The sequence below is a fragment of the Bemisia tabaci genome, chromosome 4, assembly GCF_918797505.1.
Source record: "Bemisia tabaci chromosome 4, PGI_BMITA_v3".
NCBI classification, from domain to species: domain Eukaryota; kingdom Metazoa; phylum Arthropoda; class Insecta; order Hemiptera; family Aleyrodidae; genus Bemisia; species Bemisia tabaci.
In genome coordinates, this window is record NC_092796.1 from 4,103,614 (window position 1) to 4,122,574 (window position 18,961).

Sequence of the window (18,961 nt, forward strand, 5' to 3'; positions counted from 1 at the left end):
TGATTTTCTTGAACTAAAAGGGCTCTGCTGGCAGGGTGTCTAGCATCGGGATTTTCCCGTTTCTATCAGGATTTGAGGTCAATTAGGATTTAATCCTGATTTCATCGGGATTTGAGGAAAAATCAGTCGCAAAATCAGTTGGTGTGAATTTAGAATGGGAGGCTGGATATGAAGAACAAGAGGATATGACTGGCGAAAGTTCACAGTTAGTGACATAATAGTGGGTAGAATACAGAATAATTTAATGTAAAAAGTTGAGGAAATGGATTGTTGCAATGAAAAAAAAATTGTGATTTTTGATAAATAAATTTTAATTTTAAAGAGGCGATATTCTTTTGAAGGTACAAAAACAAGAAACAGAAACTAAAGTGTCCAGTTTAACTGGCAATATTGACACTTAAATTGAAAAATCACAAATTAGGAAAAAATAACCAAGAACTTAAGAATACTTGTTGCTGAAATGAGTTAGACTTAAAAATACGGAGAAGCGCAGGCATCTTTGATCCTTTTTCGAAATAAAGAGAGGGATACAAACATTCAATCAATAGCGTTCAGCCTAGAAGATCATGGAATGTAGATCCATCATAGCCGACATCTTTGCTGGGCAGGTCCGAAAATTGTATGTACATTCTGGAAGAAAAATTACCAAAAATTAGGGCCAATTTTATGTAAGAGCAAACAATGAAAAAACCAAAAAAATATATGTAGTACCATTAACCTCATTTGATGTCAGAGAATTAAGAAAATCTTGCTTTTTGTAATGAGCTCTGCAGCTGGATTGTTGAAACTTTAACTGGCTATATCAGCACGATAAGACAAGACATAGCCTTGTCTGCGCCGTGTAATATATTGATTTTCGATTCTTGTCATGCCGACATAAACAACAATCGAGCTGCAGATCTAAAAGTTTCTTCGAAAAATCAAGACTGCTACAGCCTCCTGCCTCATGATATAAGCCTCCAGTAGGTAAAAAGAGGAGGAGGGTACTGAACGTTTTTGAAAACATGAGATTTAGGTAATTTTGAGAAAAATTTACTTATTCTCTTTCAAAAGATGAAATAAGCGCTTATTTCCATCACCACAATGTCTGACTAAATGCTCCTGAAATAGGAGGTGCATATTAGGTTTTCATGACAGAACTACTCTCTAGACAGAAATCACAATAAAAAATGTTTGACGGAATTGAATTTCCCATTTTTGAGTAGCCAAATTTTATCAAGGAAGTTGTGGTTTCCGAGGGTCAGTCAATTTGTTAAATTTGTAAAATTGTTCCAATCCTACTACAGCTGAGGTCTCATGGGACGTGGTTAATAACTGGCCAATTTCAAGGAAACTAAGGAGGCATTACTTTCTGTTCTATCCTCGAATTTTGATCCACCTCAAGGTACAACTTCGGAAAAAAAACTATTCGAATGCAAAAAAATTATTTTAAATCAAAGTGAAATACAAAAGAGGGTGTATTTATCTGAAAGTTATACCTGTTTGGAGACACGCCAAGAGTTTTCTCAAGATGTGCACTCAGGACTTTTGAGTGTTTCTTGTTTTCCTCCAAGCCAAGCTTTCCGATGCTCATGAGCAGACAGTTGGCCGCTGCTTCCGTACTTCCACCGAATGACAACATCTGATCTGGTACTACTTGAACGATTACATACTGAGAACATAAATAAACTTATGGTGAAATAACAATTTCATGATGCAAAAGCGACTGCAGCATAGCACAAATATCTCCTAAAAATAGGAGAGGGGCCACGATGATGAATGCGCCAGGGTTGTAATAAGCTCATGTGATTACTTCAATTGGACGTACTTCTGTCAAACGGAAGTAAGCATCATAGGGGGAGGAAGGTAGAGGGGGGGCTTTGATAGGCAGCGGAACCGGGCGTCAGGCTCATTCCGTCATATGCTCGCAATGCTTTTCCATGGGGCTCAGTTCCGTTTGACAGAACATGCTATCCCGCATTCTAAATTCCTCAGAAACTCAAATTGGCACTTAGTTCCGATTGACAGAAATGCGTCCAATTTTTCTTCCCTCTATTCCTTGTTCGTTACTTTCCAATTCAGTTTAAAGCTTTTGGCACTCTACTCAATATTCCTTCCACTATGAAATAACGCTTAGAGTTATGACACGATACACAGTCCTCTTTGGGCCATATTATTGGTGGCCCCTAAGACTTCAGAACTGCGGAGTTGTACACACTATATTCATTACATAAACCCTCAGGTCACTACGTTTGTAGGTGCAAACGTTATGATGATGAGCATTCAATCCTCAGTTGAATGAGAGAAGCACTTAAAACTTAGGAAAGAAAAGGAGAGACAAATGTCCTTTTCTTTCCTCAGTTCTAGAAATTTTGTCGATTGGAGACATCATAAATGATGTAATGAAGAGTATTCTGTACAGTTTGACGGTGCAGCATCAATAAGCAGATCATCCAAATTGATTATTTCCCAACTTTCAATAATTTAACCATGGATTGAGCGTATTCACTCGGCTGTACTTTAGTTGAAGGGCTTCTCATTTAACGCTTTGAAAAAGGATATTTTTGGTATTCAAATGACTGATATGTTACTTCTGTCAAAGATTACTTATGTCGTAGAGCAGAGAGGGGCTGCAAGAAGAAAACAGTTTTGAAAGAACAAGACGGATAGGTACCTGTGAAAACTAAGTCCTGTAAATTGAGGGGGATTACTTACACTCTCAGGTTTACCCAAGGTTTTTGCCACCAAGGCAGTGGTGGTTTTAAGGAAATCTGCGGGCACTTTGGATTTCGGGACATTAGTTTCAATTTTGAATACCGGCATGGTGAAGATGGAGGAAGTGCCTTGAGCTTGAAGTTGAGGAGCTTGAACAACGGCACTCACGTTCGACTGGAAAGAACAAACTGAATTCAATGTGATTCTGATAAAGATTCTGGATATCGTATAGTCGAATAAAACAGAATCCCTGATCAATTAGATGGATGAATAGATGAAAAAAAGCGTAGAATAAAACACACAGCAGTTGATAAGATAAGGAAGTCGGCGCGCTTTGTTTACGTTATGTTTTCAAGGTCATATTTTCGGCAAGGCACCGACACACCGGCCACCGTCGACACTCCAAGTTTTGCGGGATTTTCAAAAATTATTTCCATCGCTTCGTAGGTCACGTCACGCGACAGAGCGCAGGGGAGAATTTCGCGCCGAAAAAATTGACGCCTACAAACCTAAGGGCCTACTTCACGCATTGCGCAATGCTTGAAGTATTCACTTAGGTTTGTAGGCGTCAGTGCACGTTTCGAGCGGGCAGCGCGCCGCAACGTGCCATAAACTTGCCCACAATTAATGGGTCAAGGTGTTAAAATTTAGGCAATTTGACATCAAATTCGAAATTAGCGACTCAAGAAAAAATGGTAACGAAACTTTCGTGATATTTGAGTCATTATCCTACTTATTTAATTCTATTCTTGAGTTTTGGACCATATTGCGTTGCGGACGGCGGCGCTCATGTACTTAATTCTCCCCTGTGCTCAATCGCACATCACGTCAACTCACGTTGCGCGTCACCGGCAGGGCTGTCGGATCCGAACATGGTTTATGATTTAAGTGTCCAGAGAGGTGCCATCTTGTTTTTCAGGTATGGTCTTTCTTAGTCCATTTTCCAATATGGGATTAAAAAATTCTCAGTAAAAATTCGTTGGCGCTTGTACTGAGTTGACACTAGTTGAGGCATCTGAGTCTTAAATTTAATCATGGTTTTAAGGATTTGTATAGAAACAGTAAGTAAGTGACGCACATGCGACTTATCGATGATAATGAAATGAGGATTTCGTGGGTTAAGTGGACTTTTAAATAAGATTTCGACTTAGAGCGCCTTCAGTTTCCATTGATACTCCACCACGCTTTGTCACACAGTTAGTTTAGTTGCCTAGTTGATCTGAACTCGGAACTTCGGGCTCCAGAAGAAAGGTTTTCTCTTAATTTTAGAAACGATTTCGGCTTTAAATGCTCAAGCTATAGAAATCATATGCTAGTACATGTGTACCCTTACCGCCATTTCTGGCCATCTTTCACTCTTCAATTTACTTATACTGAATGCGATTTTTGCTTGAAATAAACTTTTCCTTGGTAGCTGGAAAGCGACTAAGGGAGGAGGGGAATCGCAAATCCTGGTAGTCGCTCGCTGGTATTTCGGCCTACAGTTGACAGAACACTCAACCTCCACTCGTGTAAGATAGAACTGTGCCCCCCCCCCCCCCTCCATAAAAGTGATATATTACCTTGAAAAACAACCGAAAATTCCGTTCTAGACATACCTTATTTTAGAAAATGTCTTGAGGAGGACCCTCTCGGTCGAGGGGACACCCTTTAGACCCACCTTCTCGTTTTTTTGCCCCCCCCCCCCCCATACACACACCCACACCAAAAGTTCTGCAGCGTATGTCACCACTGTTTAAATTGCCATGGTATGGGATTATTTGTCAAAGGGGTGGTGGAATTCACCTTTAATGTGACAGCAGTGAATATACTTTGTTGACAATGAAGTGGAAGCGATAATTGGACTGACAAGGGGAGCTTCCCAAGTGTAACCGGAATTTCGAGTTGAAATTTCGCATGAAGATACTAGAGATGATTTTAGGGATGCCGTATTTTTTCGTTTTTTCGAATGGGGTCGGGAAAGCCCTCAAAAAAAGAGCTAAAGATGCGGAAAAAACGCGTGCGCTAGCGGCACAAGTAAATGTAGGTGATAGAGGCTTTGCATTCTTATCAGTGCCGCATGGCCAAACGGTAGCGCGCTCTCCTCGCAGGCGGGAGGTCCAAGGATCGGATCCTGATTACACCTCGTAACTTTATTTTACTTTATGCTTGTTTATCTTTCACTTACTTTATTTTGCACCATTCGCTCCGCAAACCGACTTACGAGGTAGAACACGTAGTGACTGAAGATTTTTTACATATGCTGATAAAAACTTGAAGTTTCTCTTGGATTGAAACGTTACACATAATTAAATAAACAAAACACTCTAAAACTCACCAAATTTCGTTGCCAAGCTGAATTTCCGGAGTATCAGTCAGATACAGATACAGATTCGACTGATACTCCGGAAATTCAGCTTGGCAACGAAATTTGGTGAGTTTTAGAGTGTTTTGTTTATTTAATTATGTGTAACGTTTCAATCCAAGAGAAACTTCAAGTTTTTATCAGCATATGTAAAAAATCTTCAGTCACTACGTGTTCTACCTCGTAAGTCGGTTTGCGGAGCGAATGGTGCAAAATAAAGTAAGTGAAAGATAAACAAGCATAAAGTAAAATAAAATTACGAGGTGTAATCAGGATCCGATCCTTGGACCTCCCGCCTGCGAGGAGAGCGCGCTACCGTTTGGCCATGCGGCACTGATAAGGATGCAAAGCCTCTGTCACCTACGTTTACCTTGTGCCGCTAGCGCACGCGTTTTTTTCGCATCTTTAGCCCTTTTTTTGAGGGCTTTCCCGACCCCATTCGAAAAAACGAAAAAATACGGCATCCCTAAAATCATCTCTAGTATCTTCATGCGAAATTTCAACTCGAAATTCCGGTTACACTTGGGAAGCTCCCCTTGCTTAGGAGAAAGGCACCAAGTCACATTACCTATTGCAAAATTTAACTGGGCAATTTAATTTATTACAAGATCATGTTCGAACGGTCTTCTTTCAAAATTTTAAGGAATTCGCTCGGTACTATGCATAAAATTCTCTAAAATTTGCACCAAGTTCCGTATAACTGTTTTCACGTAAGAAAATTAAATTGCCCGATTGAATTTGGCAATAGCTGATGTTGCCTGGTTCCTTTCTGTCTAACGTGGTCAAATTCTTTATCCAGCGGCAACGCCGTGAGACAATGAGTGACGCAACACCTTCGCAGCTTGGAAGTATTACGGCGCTTGGTCGCTGGATTGATCTTGAAGAGTCGAGGCGATGGACCTGTTTTGACTGGACTTCAGTCGGCAAGTCTGGAGAAAGTACCGATTTGTACGGTAGCGTCAAAGCTCCAGTCAAACAATTCTACCTACCTCAATTTATTTCGGCCTTATGCTTAGAATGAATGATTGTTAGAGCCAACACGCGCGCCGCGTGCCTGGAATTTTTAAACAGGAGGATGGATTTTAAAACTCTGTGATTTCGTTTGTGGATATTTTTATTCGATGAAAAGTCGACCCCCTCCCAAAAAAGGGTGGGTGCTGTATAGGCTACAGTCTTCGGCGCAAGTTTTTCCCCCCTCAAATTTTTGGTACGAAATGGTATTATGAAAACAATCGATGTTTAGATCGCTCCGTCAGTTGTCCTCTATGTGTAATGTTGTCTGTCCCTTGGCTGGTTAAAGGGGCGTAATGTGATATTTCCTGATGGGGCATCTCCTTCGTGGAGAGGGGTTCAGAAAATTTTGGCAAAGCAGCACAAGTTTACACTATTTTCAGGTTCAAAGTTTATTAATCGCACAGAGTAAAAATTGTAAAAATGAATGTATTGAAGTAACCGACAGACTTCTGAAATTAAAGAAAAAATAAAAAATTAAAGCCACTAGACGCATCCAAGCAACATTATTTCCATAAGAACTGTGTCAGTGCCGCAGTTTACACGAGCTTAAGACGTGGGTCTAAAAATCCACCCGAAAAAGAATCAGGCAAGAACCTGAGAAAAGAAGAAAGAACGAGTATCAACACAGCCGACGACAAGAAAGACGTATTCGGGCCTCTTTTTAAACTTTTCTCCCGAATATGAGCGACACCTCATTGGCAGCATATAGCGGAGCGTTGAGAACTCACGCTTCGCGTCATAGCGCCTTCAATTTTTCAGATGCAGCACGGACGTCCATCAAGTACGAATAGTTGTATCTCTGCGCCGTCGTTAACGCGCATCCTTTCCCTCCCTCTGTAGTGAACTAAACCGACGATTGGGTCCTCCTGTTTATATTTCCATGCACCACCTATTTAGGATTTCCATATTGTGTTTGTTTGCGTTTGTCTTATTCGTAATGGTGCTTCAAGCACTACGTGAATAACACAGCCGAAGATAGGAGAGATGTGTTCCGGCCTCTTTTTTAACTTTTCTCCCGAATCTGAGCGACACCTCATTGCCAGCATATAGCAGAGCGTTGAGAACTCACGCTTCGCGTCATCGCGCCTTCAATTTTTCAGATACAGCAGTGACGTCCATCAAGTATGAATATATGTATCTCTGCGCCGTCGTTAACGCGCATCCTTTCGTTCCCTCTATTTCCCCCCTCGTTTTTGGCGCGCCAAGGGGGCGTATCTGCCAATGGCAGATTGGCCTTATGGCCAGTCCAAGCCTGCCAGTAAGAGATTGTCTGCTAGGGTTTGGAGGTACTTTGTTGTACTTTTCAGGATGAATATGTTACGGCAGAACGCATAAGTTTCAGTATATTTTCTGAGAGAAAGACATGTGTGTTCTATGAGTTCACTTTGACATTTTTTTCGGGAAAAGGTAAACTTTGAGTGTAAACTAGAAGGAATAGGATAACGTCTTTTACATTTTTTTTAATGTCAAGACTTTGTTGTTGTCTTTCACTAAGCTTCTCAGATTTCCCGCAATTGCACCATTTTTACAAACCCTTGGATTGTGGCGTCTTGAGGACGTATAATTAAGGTTACGCACATTGCTCTCAATTTGCCTTCAATATTTGAGATAGGCCAATTGACATCCTTTTCGTGCAGTCATAGTTGTCTATTCGAAGATTTATATCTTATGCTGTTTACAATCCTGCGCGGAATAAATGTTGTTAAATTTCAAGCCAATGGTTTTGATGCGAGCTCTATTTTTCTACTCAAATAGTACAAAGGATAATAAAAACTAGATATATAAAATTAATATTTAACTTCCGAACTTTTGGGAAGGCAGTGCTTCCCTTGCGTAGATGAAGGAAACGTCATAGTAACCGTCCATACAGAAGCATAGTGTAGTGTCTAGTACAAAACCTTGACATACAGATATTTTCCAAATATTTTCTAGATTGTGAAAATGCTCTAAAAGGCGTAATATCCTTCCAAAAACTTATTAAAATTATATTTGAACATTCTCAAGACGAAGTTAGTACAAAAATATTTTCACGAATTTTCTAACAGTTTTTTTGACAGTATATTTTAAAAGAATCGAAACATTTATTTCCGGTTTCACTATAGGATAGATGCCAAAACTAAGGAAGCACAAATCTCGACTCGAGATGATTTAGATTTCCTGTAACTTTTGACCTCCTTACAGTGCAAAAAATTTTGAGTAATTTTTTTACTCTGTCAGGAAAACTTTCTGACAATTATGCACGAACTGATCAAGAAATATTTCATTAAAAAAAAATCAGAGCATAGAGCTGAAACTCTCCGCCGATATGCCAAACGGACAGCAAATTTGATTGGTCCCAAGCAATTTCCATTTTAGTTTCCGTCCAATTTCATGTTGAATGCCACCTACCCATAACTGAGCAGATTCTAACAAAAGTTAAAATGACCACGAGGAATCTGCGGCAAAAACATATTGGTGTTACCAAGATTCCGAGTAATCCCACTGATGCGACGTAGAGAAACATCAAACAAATTCATCGACTTTTATTCCAAGTTCGGCAACGAGGGATGGTGCAGATGAGCTTAGAGTGGGCGTCTGTTGCAATAGTTGGATGCGATGGGGTGATGGGTACTCGAAAGTTGAGTGAGTGATAAAACGAGGTATCGACAAGAAAACATCTTGTCAAGACATCACCACGCACCCGCTCAATAAGCCGCACATGCCCGAATCCCGGATTAAAAGCTCTGCGTCTAGACCACGTTGTCGTATCGAGTGCCCCACTGAGAGACTCATTATATCCAGTACTTCATCCGATGGAATGCAGGTGCAAGGACACTCAGGTGTAGGGGCAGAAGCCCCTAATCGACTAATTAATACCCTAAATATAATCGACACCAACATGGGAGTATGGAGGTCGTTTATTATTTCGCCTTCAATTTTCGAGGTAGGCCAGAGGATACGCTCCTCTCGTGTTCGTGCCTTTTGTTGTCCTCCTTTTCGCATCGTGGTAATATCAACTTCCAAACCATGACCAACCCACGCAAGTCAGCTACTCTGGTGGACGAGTTTTGAAACCCTACTTTCCCTGGTAAAAATTGGCAGTAGAATATGTGTTCCAAAATACCATAGACCTACAGCCGGCTGTAAGATTTCCAATAGCTTCTGTAGCCGGCTACACAATTTCTTATAGCCTTTTATAGCCGATGGCGACTGAGCAACAGCCAGGCGATAAAGTGTATGCTAAACGTTACTAATTACGGATGCCAGGACTTAGTGAGTTTTTGGAATAATACTGCTCTCTTTTTGGGCCGTAGTATCTCGATTTATTTTGCGAGGAAAGCTCCGTACTTTTGATGGATGTCTGCAATTACTAATATATTAGAGCGCCTTCAGTTTCGAATGATACTGTGCAATACCTCTGGTGTGAAATAGTTGCTTCAAGCGCCGTGGCAGGCGGGCAGCCAGCGCGAAACACGCATTGGCGCCTACAAACCTAACAGGGATACTTCACGCGTTGCGCAATGCGTGAAGTATCCCTGTTAGGTTTGTAGGCGCCAGTGCCTCGCCGCTCTTCTTTGTGTTCGGCTCTAATATTTAATCTGGCGGAGTCAGCGTTATTCAACTCATGATTTTGAAATGTTTGCACATCCTATATGGATTATTCTCATTTTAATTGATGAAAAAAAATATGTATTAAAGGAAAATATAATGTGTGTTTTGTAAATATTAAGGTGGTTCCGTATCAAACTTAATGATTTCCAAAGCACACGAATTTCTACACAATTTCTTATAGCCTTTTATAATCGATGGCGAAAAAGCAACAGCCAGGCGATAAAGTGTAAAGCCCGGCGATAGGAACTATAGCCCGGCTGCATAATTTTTTATCACTTCGTATAGCCCGGCCGTATGATTTGCTCCGCATTCTACAGCCAGCTATATGATTTTCTGTAGCCATTTTTAGCCGGCTATAAGAATTCCTATGGTATTTTGAAAGGCAGCTCTTATCGCCAATTTTTACCAGGGTTGCCTGGTGATGGCGAGAAATTTAAATGCACTGAATTGCATTTAAATTGATTAATTGTAAGGTATAAACGTGTAATGGAACTATGAGCAAAATTAACAATTTGCAAAATTCCACGCTGTGGGTAGATGAATGAGATTGAATGTGTGAATGGCAGACAAGCTTAATCGCATTGCAACGTTCAAAAGTTTCATTGACAGCTTAATTTTTATTCATCAGAGTTGCATTTTTCACATAAAAAATTCCAGGTTATCTTCGTCAAATTATTAAAAAAATTCACCAAAAAAATTATAAACAAAATTTCAACCGTTCTCGTACAATGGGGAGTTGTGGCTTGGTTCCTTTCTGCTTAACGTGGCGGTCCATTTAATGCTATTACCAAGGTTCTTCTAAAATTTTCCTCTGTCTGTAAAATTTGACTGTTCGGTCATGAGGGGGTTTAAAATCGACTGATTTAATCCAAGGATTTCCAAGAACTTTTTAACGACTTTCACTTGTCTCAGAGAAACAAACAAACTGATTGCGGTGGACGCACGGGTCGTATGACAGTACGTCGGAGTTTTTTTGCCAACGTGCTTTAAAATTCAGCATTAAGCTAAAATATCAATCTCAATCTCAATAATATTGAGATTTTCAGCTTTATGCTGAATTTCTAACGCACGTTGGACAGAAACTCCAACATACTTTCTCAGAGAACTTTTCAAATCCGTCATATCTCCGATTTGACAACGCGGGCGGTGACATTTGAACATTTTTTCGGCTCTGGAAGGAGGCCTCCCCCCGGGCCGGAGGCTAAAGTGGCCAGAGCTTGGGAGCTCTTGTTCTTGCTAACGAGTGGTTATTCAGGTTGGAAGCATCGCGCGAGCGGCGGGTCGAATCGCATCATCGGCGCTGCTGGAGCTCGCACGCGCGTCGCGCCCTCCCAAATTCGCGATCCCGCCGAATCCACCGCGCACTCCTGCCCGAGGGCCCCAAGGATATCGGTCCCCTCGAATAACCCCATCGTGACGGTTTTTCGTCCCTCGACACGTGTTACGAATTCCCGCGAAAAGTGCCGGGAAAGTGTGGAAGGAAACCCAACGCAACCCCTGCCCCCTCTATTCGATTTGATTTTTGGTGATTTAATCGCGAAAGACTTTTTGAGGGTAAGTACTGTACGATTTTGAGTAATTTGATAGATAAGTCATGGGGTATTGATTATTATTTGGAGCACGTTAAGGGAAAAGTACCTAGCCACATCAGTTATTGCCAAATTTAATTGGGCACTTAATTTTTTTTACAAGAGAACGGCGCCTGTACGAATTCCTTTGACAACTTTGAGGAATTTTCTCCGTGCTGGTGCAGAAAATCCATTGAAATTTACATATTTACTCGAAAGTTTTCTTGCACAAAATTAAATTGCCAGATTAAATTTGTATATAGCTGATGTGGCTTGGTTCTTTCCTGCTTAACGTGGCCCATTAATGAATGAAGGGATCGCAATTCTACTCTCACAGAGGAGCAGAGATGCAAGATTGCACGTAACTTTATAAAGTGGAATTTCACAGTGGAATTTTTTACACCTTCTGCAATTGAATCAGCATGCCATGAAACGCATTGAAACGACAAAATCTTACCTTCAAAATTTTTGGGGGAAAAAGAATCATGTATGGGCGTAAAATTTCGAAGTTTCTCATCGAATTGTCGGATAATTGTTGCGGGTTGCATACGTAGGCCTTGGAAGAAAAAATTTCAAAATTTCATGGAAAATGAAATTCTCGTCATACAGCGAATTTGAAAAGGAAATGCCATTTGATGTCATTAACTACTAATTACCAAGTACACGATACGCTCACGATCATGCACATGTTTTTCTTGATATTCAACGTGCTGTGGCCCCTTCCCCACTGTTTTGTATCGCTAACATACGATGCAATTACGTACCATTAAATATTCATACCATATTTTTGAAGAGGGTTTATAAATGACAGTTGAAAATTTGTCGAATGATAAATCACGTGATCTGCATGTGATGTCAGCTCCTATAAATTTATCAGAGACGAAATCACTTTATCAACAATGCCATCGTTACAAGCAAGTTCAAATCAATCATTTTTTTCAAGTTTCTTTTCTTTTTCTTTTCTTGCAAATTTCAGTATCATAATTTTCATTCTTGACCAATTACCTAGAACATGACAACTGGGGAACAAGTACAGCTAATTGTTACTGACTACCGAAAATTACGCTGACATTGTTTGCAAACGATGCGAAGAAGGCGCGAAGATCTTTCGCCGAACAAAGAGTCTAGGTCAACCGGGCCTTAATCAAAAACCGTAAAATCCGGGCAACTCCCTACAAAAGAACAACCCGATCTTTCTCATTGGGCGATGCGCGTTTTACATTATGCATTATTTACATATTTCACCTTCCTTCTGCGTAACTTCGCTCCATATGAAAGTATTTATGCTAAAAGGAACTATGTGCATAGGGTTTGCGTGTAAGATAGTTCCTTTTAGCATAAGTACGTCCGTATAGACTTTGATTTATTTAGCCTCTTTTTCAGGGAAAAAATAACTTGATCACCTGTGCCCTTTATAAATTTTCTGCGCAAGTTTCCCTGTGATCCACTTTGAGACCACAGAGGATTTGTGTATGGGGTTTCCCGTCGGGTAATTTTGTTGGATAAAACAAGTGCAAATGTGGAATGAAATTGGGTATTGCATCCTTCTTAGGTACGACAGTATTGCCCTGTTGAGCTGTTCAGGAGGCCTAGACTTTAAAAAAATGTATATTTATTTTGTTTTTCTCTGAAGGGGAAGAGCTTGCAAATACCTTCGTATTTTTAGTGTAAGCATACATTTTTATTTTCGAATACAGTAAAATGTGATCGTCTACTGGAAAATTTACTTCAATGCATGAATACACATCTCAGGGGAGCAATTTTCACGAGCAAAAATCGTGGATAAAAAATTCGTAATACAAAGCGAGCGGACATTTTTCAGATTGAGATTCTGCTAGCTTGAGTGCTAAAATATCATCGATTTTCGAATGTAACCTCAAGAAAGATAAATGATGTCATAGGATAGGCAAGTAAGGAAAGAAATCAAGGATGACATCTACCAACAGGTGCGTTAAGTCGTTTAGCGGTTCAACCAAACCGCATGGAGCAAGATTAATGTATGTTTCAAATAGATAACTTTTTGCGCTCTCGTGCAGGTATGTTGCCTATGTGGTGAAATTGAAGGCGAACTGCGGATGAACGATACCTACGACTAGGCTGTGTTTATCAAAGCTTGTTTAGTCATGTAAATGCATGTTTTTCGGATAGTTAACTATTCGCGCTCCGCGGTAGGTATGTTGCCTATGCAGTGAACTGAAGGCGAATCTTGCTTGCACGATATCTGGCAATTAGTTCACGCACCGTCTATTGATTTTAGCGATGATCATTGAGAGTAATAACTGTACAGTTCAATAACGACAAATCACTTCACAGTTCACTTCACACACAAGTTCTCAATCACTTATATAATTCCAAGAGAGGAAAAAAGGAAGAAAAACCTGGAATTTTTTGTACATTCAAGCGTCTCTGTGATAGCCTTAAAAAATACCAAAAATATTTTCAAATAATTGAAAACTTCATCACTCGTTTGCCCGATTGGTTTCTCTATGTTTTCTGGCCTCCTTTTCCCTCAGAGTTGGGTTTTTCCGAACAACTATTTAATTCGTTCGCCTGATCTCATGTTATGTTGCATTTAATTCACATACTGTTATTTTTTCGGACAGGACGATCACTATTGTGGTGATCATCAGTTTGGAACAGACAATGGGTTTCAATAAGAAAACAGAATCTCAAAACACACTTGATCTCAGCGTGAATGATGAAAAGCCGGAAAAGGATCTTGAAAAGGAGCAGGAGGAAGAGTATGATCCCTACAAACAGGAGCAGACAGGAAAAACTACATCGTAAGTATCAATTTGAAAACGAAACAGCTATTATGCGACAATATATATCCTGAAGTAAAGGAAGTATTATTTCGGCACGGACCAAATGACAAAAGCCGCCCAACCCTTCCCTGTCCATTCCAACATACCTCTAAAAATCCGCGTGTCAGCACTCATACCTCAATGTAAAGCACAATTTTTAAGCTTCTCATCTCATAATCACGCGCTTGAAAGAGATAAGTATATTGCATTTTAAAATTAAAATATTCCTTCTAAATTAAAATATCATAAAATAATTGTCCATAGAGATAGCAAGAGGGAGCGACTAATTTGGTTGCCCACATACATAGTCTACTTGTATAGAAATAACAACAATCGTCAAAGCATGCACTTTTCCACTTTGAAAAAAACTGTGATATTTTTTGAAGCAAAATTTAAGCCTTGTAAAATAAAGTTTTTTTTTTTTTTTTTTTTTTTTTTTTTTTTTTAAATAAACACTATATTTATCTGAGAATTCAAAACATTTAAAGATTTATTAACACTTTCTCCCGTTAATTTACCTTTTGTGCATTTTACATAGAAAAAACGCCATCAAGGTGACATGAAGTGAAACAATTTTGTTGGGATTAGTCGATTCGTCTTTATGGAATGCATACGAATTTTTAAAAGTTTTTTTCTTCAAAATTGTTGCCGTTAAGGGAGGTGTAAGTGGTTTTTGAAACCCTCAGTGTGGAGACATCTTTTTCGCAGACGAAGTCCCACAGATCGCAGAGGAGGTCCTTTAATGACCTATTAAGGCTATTTGCGTCGTGGTTCGCGGCTCCTAGAAGTATTCGAATCGATCAACAGAGGGACCTGTATATCCCGCTTGTTCCCTAATGATCTCTGGCGTTTAAGCAATCTCATTGAATTCAGGGCTCGTCAGAAAAATGGCATGTGAGGTTCCCATAATAACCGATTTACAAATGATCCCCGATCAAATATTGCGTCACATCTGTCACTTGAACATCTCGGGTAAGCAAGAAAGTAACAATCGATCGCGTTTTCATTTCACGCGAGACATATACCTACTCGAGAGCTCTAAGGTCCAGTTTACAGCTGTTTCCCTTTCTACCTACTTAGACCCTTGCTTGAAGGGATCTTCGGGATTAAAAAGGAGTTTTCGAGAGGTGCAATCGCATGCTTTAAAATCTAGGGATAAACATTCTGGTCAAAAATCGTACAAACAAATTTTGAACATTTTTAGGGGGTTTTTCCCGACTGTATGGAGTCTCCATCGGAGAAGATTATAGCATACGGAGAACCTTATTCATCCTGGATCGAGATTCTGTTAAAAATGATTTGACGCCCAGGGCAAATACGATCCTTAAAGATGAGGACCAGCTCTTAAAAAAAATAATAATAAAAATACTTGTGAATACATTTTAAAGAGACGGCTTCTAAAAAAAGGTTAAAATTAATGTAAAAAGAAAGCCCTTCTCTGAATGTTTAAAACAAAAACTGAAGAAGTGTAAAATACAAGTAAGAAGTTTTTTTAAACTCTTTAAAAACTTCTTTTTTTAAAAAAAAAGAAAAAAAAGCTACGGTGGCTCTCTAAAGAATTTGTTCAGTAAATCTTTCCAGACTACATTTTAATCAAGAAATGTAGAAGTAGGGCTTTCGGCAACCTTAATGAGAATTTTGACAGTTTTTAGATTGAAAATGCCTTTTTAAGTTTCTTTAGAAAATAATACCTCACGAGTAATAAGTTTTCAAACTTTTTTGTTTTTATATTTCTCGTGAGAGCTACCTAAGGTTCTTAATCTCGCTGGACGCAAGGTTTTTTTTTTTTTTATTTTAAAGTTATCAAGACAAAGAGAGAGAGACTACATACTCGTACACCTTTTAATAAACTGCAGCCGCGGTTCACCATACTCGTACATATCTGAGGGGGTTTAATTACTTAAGAAAGAGAGTAAAATCAAATTTATTTCATGACGCATATGGCGGGGAAATTTTTGAGATTATAGTTTAGGAGTATTTATGGTTTTCTGGCGATGTTGATCGAAAATTGAAAGCTAAATATATCCCACCACTTTTGATTCCTTCATAGCGTGAATGGATCTTAAAGAAACAAATAGGGAAACTCATTTTTTGTAAAATATATATTCATTCATGTATTTTCTTATTTTTTCAGTTATTTTGAAGCCCTGCTAATTTTGATAAAAGCAAGCTTAGGAACAGGAATCTTAGGTATGCCGAGAGCTTTTTACAATGCTGGCTATCTTCTAGGAACAATCGGAACTATTGTTGCCGGGGTTCTTACCACGCAAACGGCTCACATGATCGTAAGTCTCCTTACATCTCCAGAAGCGTGGCGTGAATTGCGATATATCGATTGTTATGTCATTTAAACCTATGGAAAAGGATCGATAAACAGGGTGTTCGCAGCGAAGGCCTTAGTAATCGATTCTTTACCATAGGTTTAAATGGCATAACAATCGATACATCGCAATTCACGCCACGCGACTGCTTCTATCTTCCTCTTTATAATTTTTTGATTACTTTCCTCTTAGTGTATTTGTTGTTAATTGTCTAGTGCAGGAATATGTCAAATAGGATATATATTTTTTCCCCCGAGATAAACAGGTTTTGCGCAGTCAAAATGTTTTTTTAAATTTTTAATTAATTTTTAACCTTTTTTATAATTTTTAATTTTTTTATTTTTATTTCTTTATTTTTTTTTATGAACGTAGGTCCAAAGAATTTAAACTGGTGTAGTGAACTTGGACATTAAGTCAAAGTTTCCGATATTTTACATGCATGAATAATGATTATGAAATTACGAGAGGGCTGTGTCTCCATGGCTGCTACGCAGCCCATGCAGCCCTCAGGAGGAGCCTCGCACTCCTTAAAGCTTGGGAGAGGCTGATGAAGGCTGAAGTAAGAAAGAAAAAAAGCGGAAAGAAAGGGGGAAAATGTTTTGATCGGATTGCGACTTGCAAATATCAGCTCATATTCTATTTTCTTCAAAAGGAAAACCAACCATTAGGTCCTCTTGAAATTTTCTGCAACTTTTTTTCATTCCATTCGAAATTTCCATGTTTGTTGGCTATAATTAGAAAAACTATACAGGGTGCCTCAAAGAAAAACGCAAATATTTTCAGAATAGATTTTTGGGATCGGATTAAGACTTTTTTTCTCTGAAATTTTTTCCAGATATTTCTCTCCTCCGGAGTTATAGCCGCACAAAGGATGGGCCAATAAACCGTTTTTTCTTAATTGTGACGACGGTATATCTATCTAATGAATGAAAATGCATGGAAATTGACACTTTTATGGTATTTTAAAAGCTTAAAGCGCTCCCGACCGTAAATAGCCGAAATCATATTTTAATGGGGATTTTGGAGGATCCTGGATTTTTGAAAGGGAAAATTTTTGAGTTATCGCTACGGAACAAACAAAAACGTCTTGTTTTGATCCCAAAGATCGATTTCTTCTGAAAAAATCCGCGTTTAACTTTGGAACACCCTGTACGAGAGATTATTAACCGCTTGAAATAAAGGCACGTATTCTGCAACTCAAGCCATCGATGTACACCCACTATACTTGAGTCATCGAAGAAAGACAGAGCGACATCGATGAAAACTAGTTAACCATGGCGGAGAAAGTCAATAAAAAAGAAGTAAAATGTAAATGGCGAATGCTCTTTTAATTCTTACTAATAATCTTGGCCAGGAATTAGGCGGGCGATTAATAATCGGGCATTGGTCTTTTAATTCAAATAATGTGGAGCCAGTAAATTGCTCGAAGAGAGAGGTTAACCGCGTAATGTGCACTTAGCATTGCATAACTTCTGAGCGCAATCGACGCGACGTCTCCCCTCCCGCCTATCATACTACTCTCCCCCCCCCCTCCCGCCTATCATACCACTCCTCCTGGGTTCACCGCTCGCTCCGCGCCTCTCATCTCCCAGCAGCTGTCTTCCCATTGTTGCCGCCTCAAGCCTCTAAATGTCTTTTTTAAAAAATGTCAAACTCTTTCAATTCTCAAACACTTAAAATCGCCTAGGATTTCATGTGGGATAAATGATAATTTTAAGCAGTCAGTATATGAAGACATTGACTTTATGCTCCGTCGACCGAAGATTTAAGCGGAAATAAAATTAAAAGTTAAAATAAAATAAAATAAATGCGTTTATACAGGCGCTAAAAACAATCTAGAACTGCTTGATACGCTTTATCCGGTATCTACGGTTAGAAAAAGTGACAGAACTCCGGTAAGTGATAGGGATAATAGTTTACAATAAATTGATTGACAATTTTCAGTACTTAATTTCAAACTTAAAATTCAACCCAAACGATTGATTAATCTTAATTATTAATATTATTTTTTTACACATAGTAATTATTACTTTTACCATAGTATTACATCACAATTATTATTTTACAAAACTACTATTGATCATTAAAAATATAAATAAACATAATAATTATCGACATTATATTGCATAAATAATATCATATTTTCTTTAAAACAATAAAAAATGTATGAATACCTTCAGTTTTTTTTTTACCTATATTCTTTATTTTTGCACGGAGTAAAATATTTCAAACTAATTTGCCCTTAAATTGCAATTGCCGAAATCGATTCGATGCTATGAATTTTAATATTTAAATTACAGTAGGGTCACTGATCACTAGACTTATTTATCAATTTTTTTTATTTGGTAAAGCTTTCGGTTTTTTCGACATATATTCCTTTCACTGGAGCATTACAAAGTACAGACAGTCGATGCCTACAATAAGCGAAAAAAAATGGTAAAACGCGACAGAAGAATAACTGGACCTAAGACGAGTATTTTTATTCAAGAAATATATGTAAAAGTTGGCAACGTTGGATTGGGAGGTCTGCGACACTAGCGCACTCTATCGAGTAAACTCGGAACTAACGATTGTCAAACTCGAGCGGATCCGATAGAGGGCTCGCGTTGCGTAGTGCAGCTCCGT

At 38.9% G+C, this 18,961-nt stretch overlaps 3 protein-coding genes across 3 annotated transcripts in view; 2 read left to right on the forward strand and 1 right to left on the reverse strand.

Moving 5' to 3' along the window:
- The window catches only part of HemK2 (HemK methyltransferase 2), a gene marked incomplete in the record, with an annotated part of 278,137 nt that overhangs the window by 250,225 nt on the left and 8,951 nt on the right, over positions 1–18,961 (forward strand).
- Positions 294–3,042, reverse strand: LOC109031233 (macrophage migration inhibitory factor homolog). Its single transcript, XM_019042638.2, has 3 exons — positions 2,695–3,042; positions 1,479–1,651; positions 294–630 (listed from the first exon to the last, which is right to left on the reverse strand). Exons 1-3 carry the CDS (start codon positions 2,800–2,802, stop codon positions 552–554), a joined length of 360 nt encoding a protein of 119 aa, XP_018898183.1. The 5' UTR covers positions 2,803–3,042; the 3' UTR covers positions 294–551.
- LOC140224356 (glutamate transporter polyphemus-like) lies at positions 10,846–16,300 on the forward strand (the record flags this gene model as incomplete). Its single annotated transcript, XM_072299023.1, is given in 3 exon segments — positions 10,846–11,197; positions 13,815–13,994; positions 16,150–16,300. Coding segments are annotated over 2 exon segments (291 nt in total), but the record flags the coding sequence as incomplete, so codon positions are not given.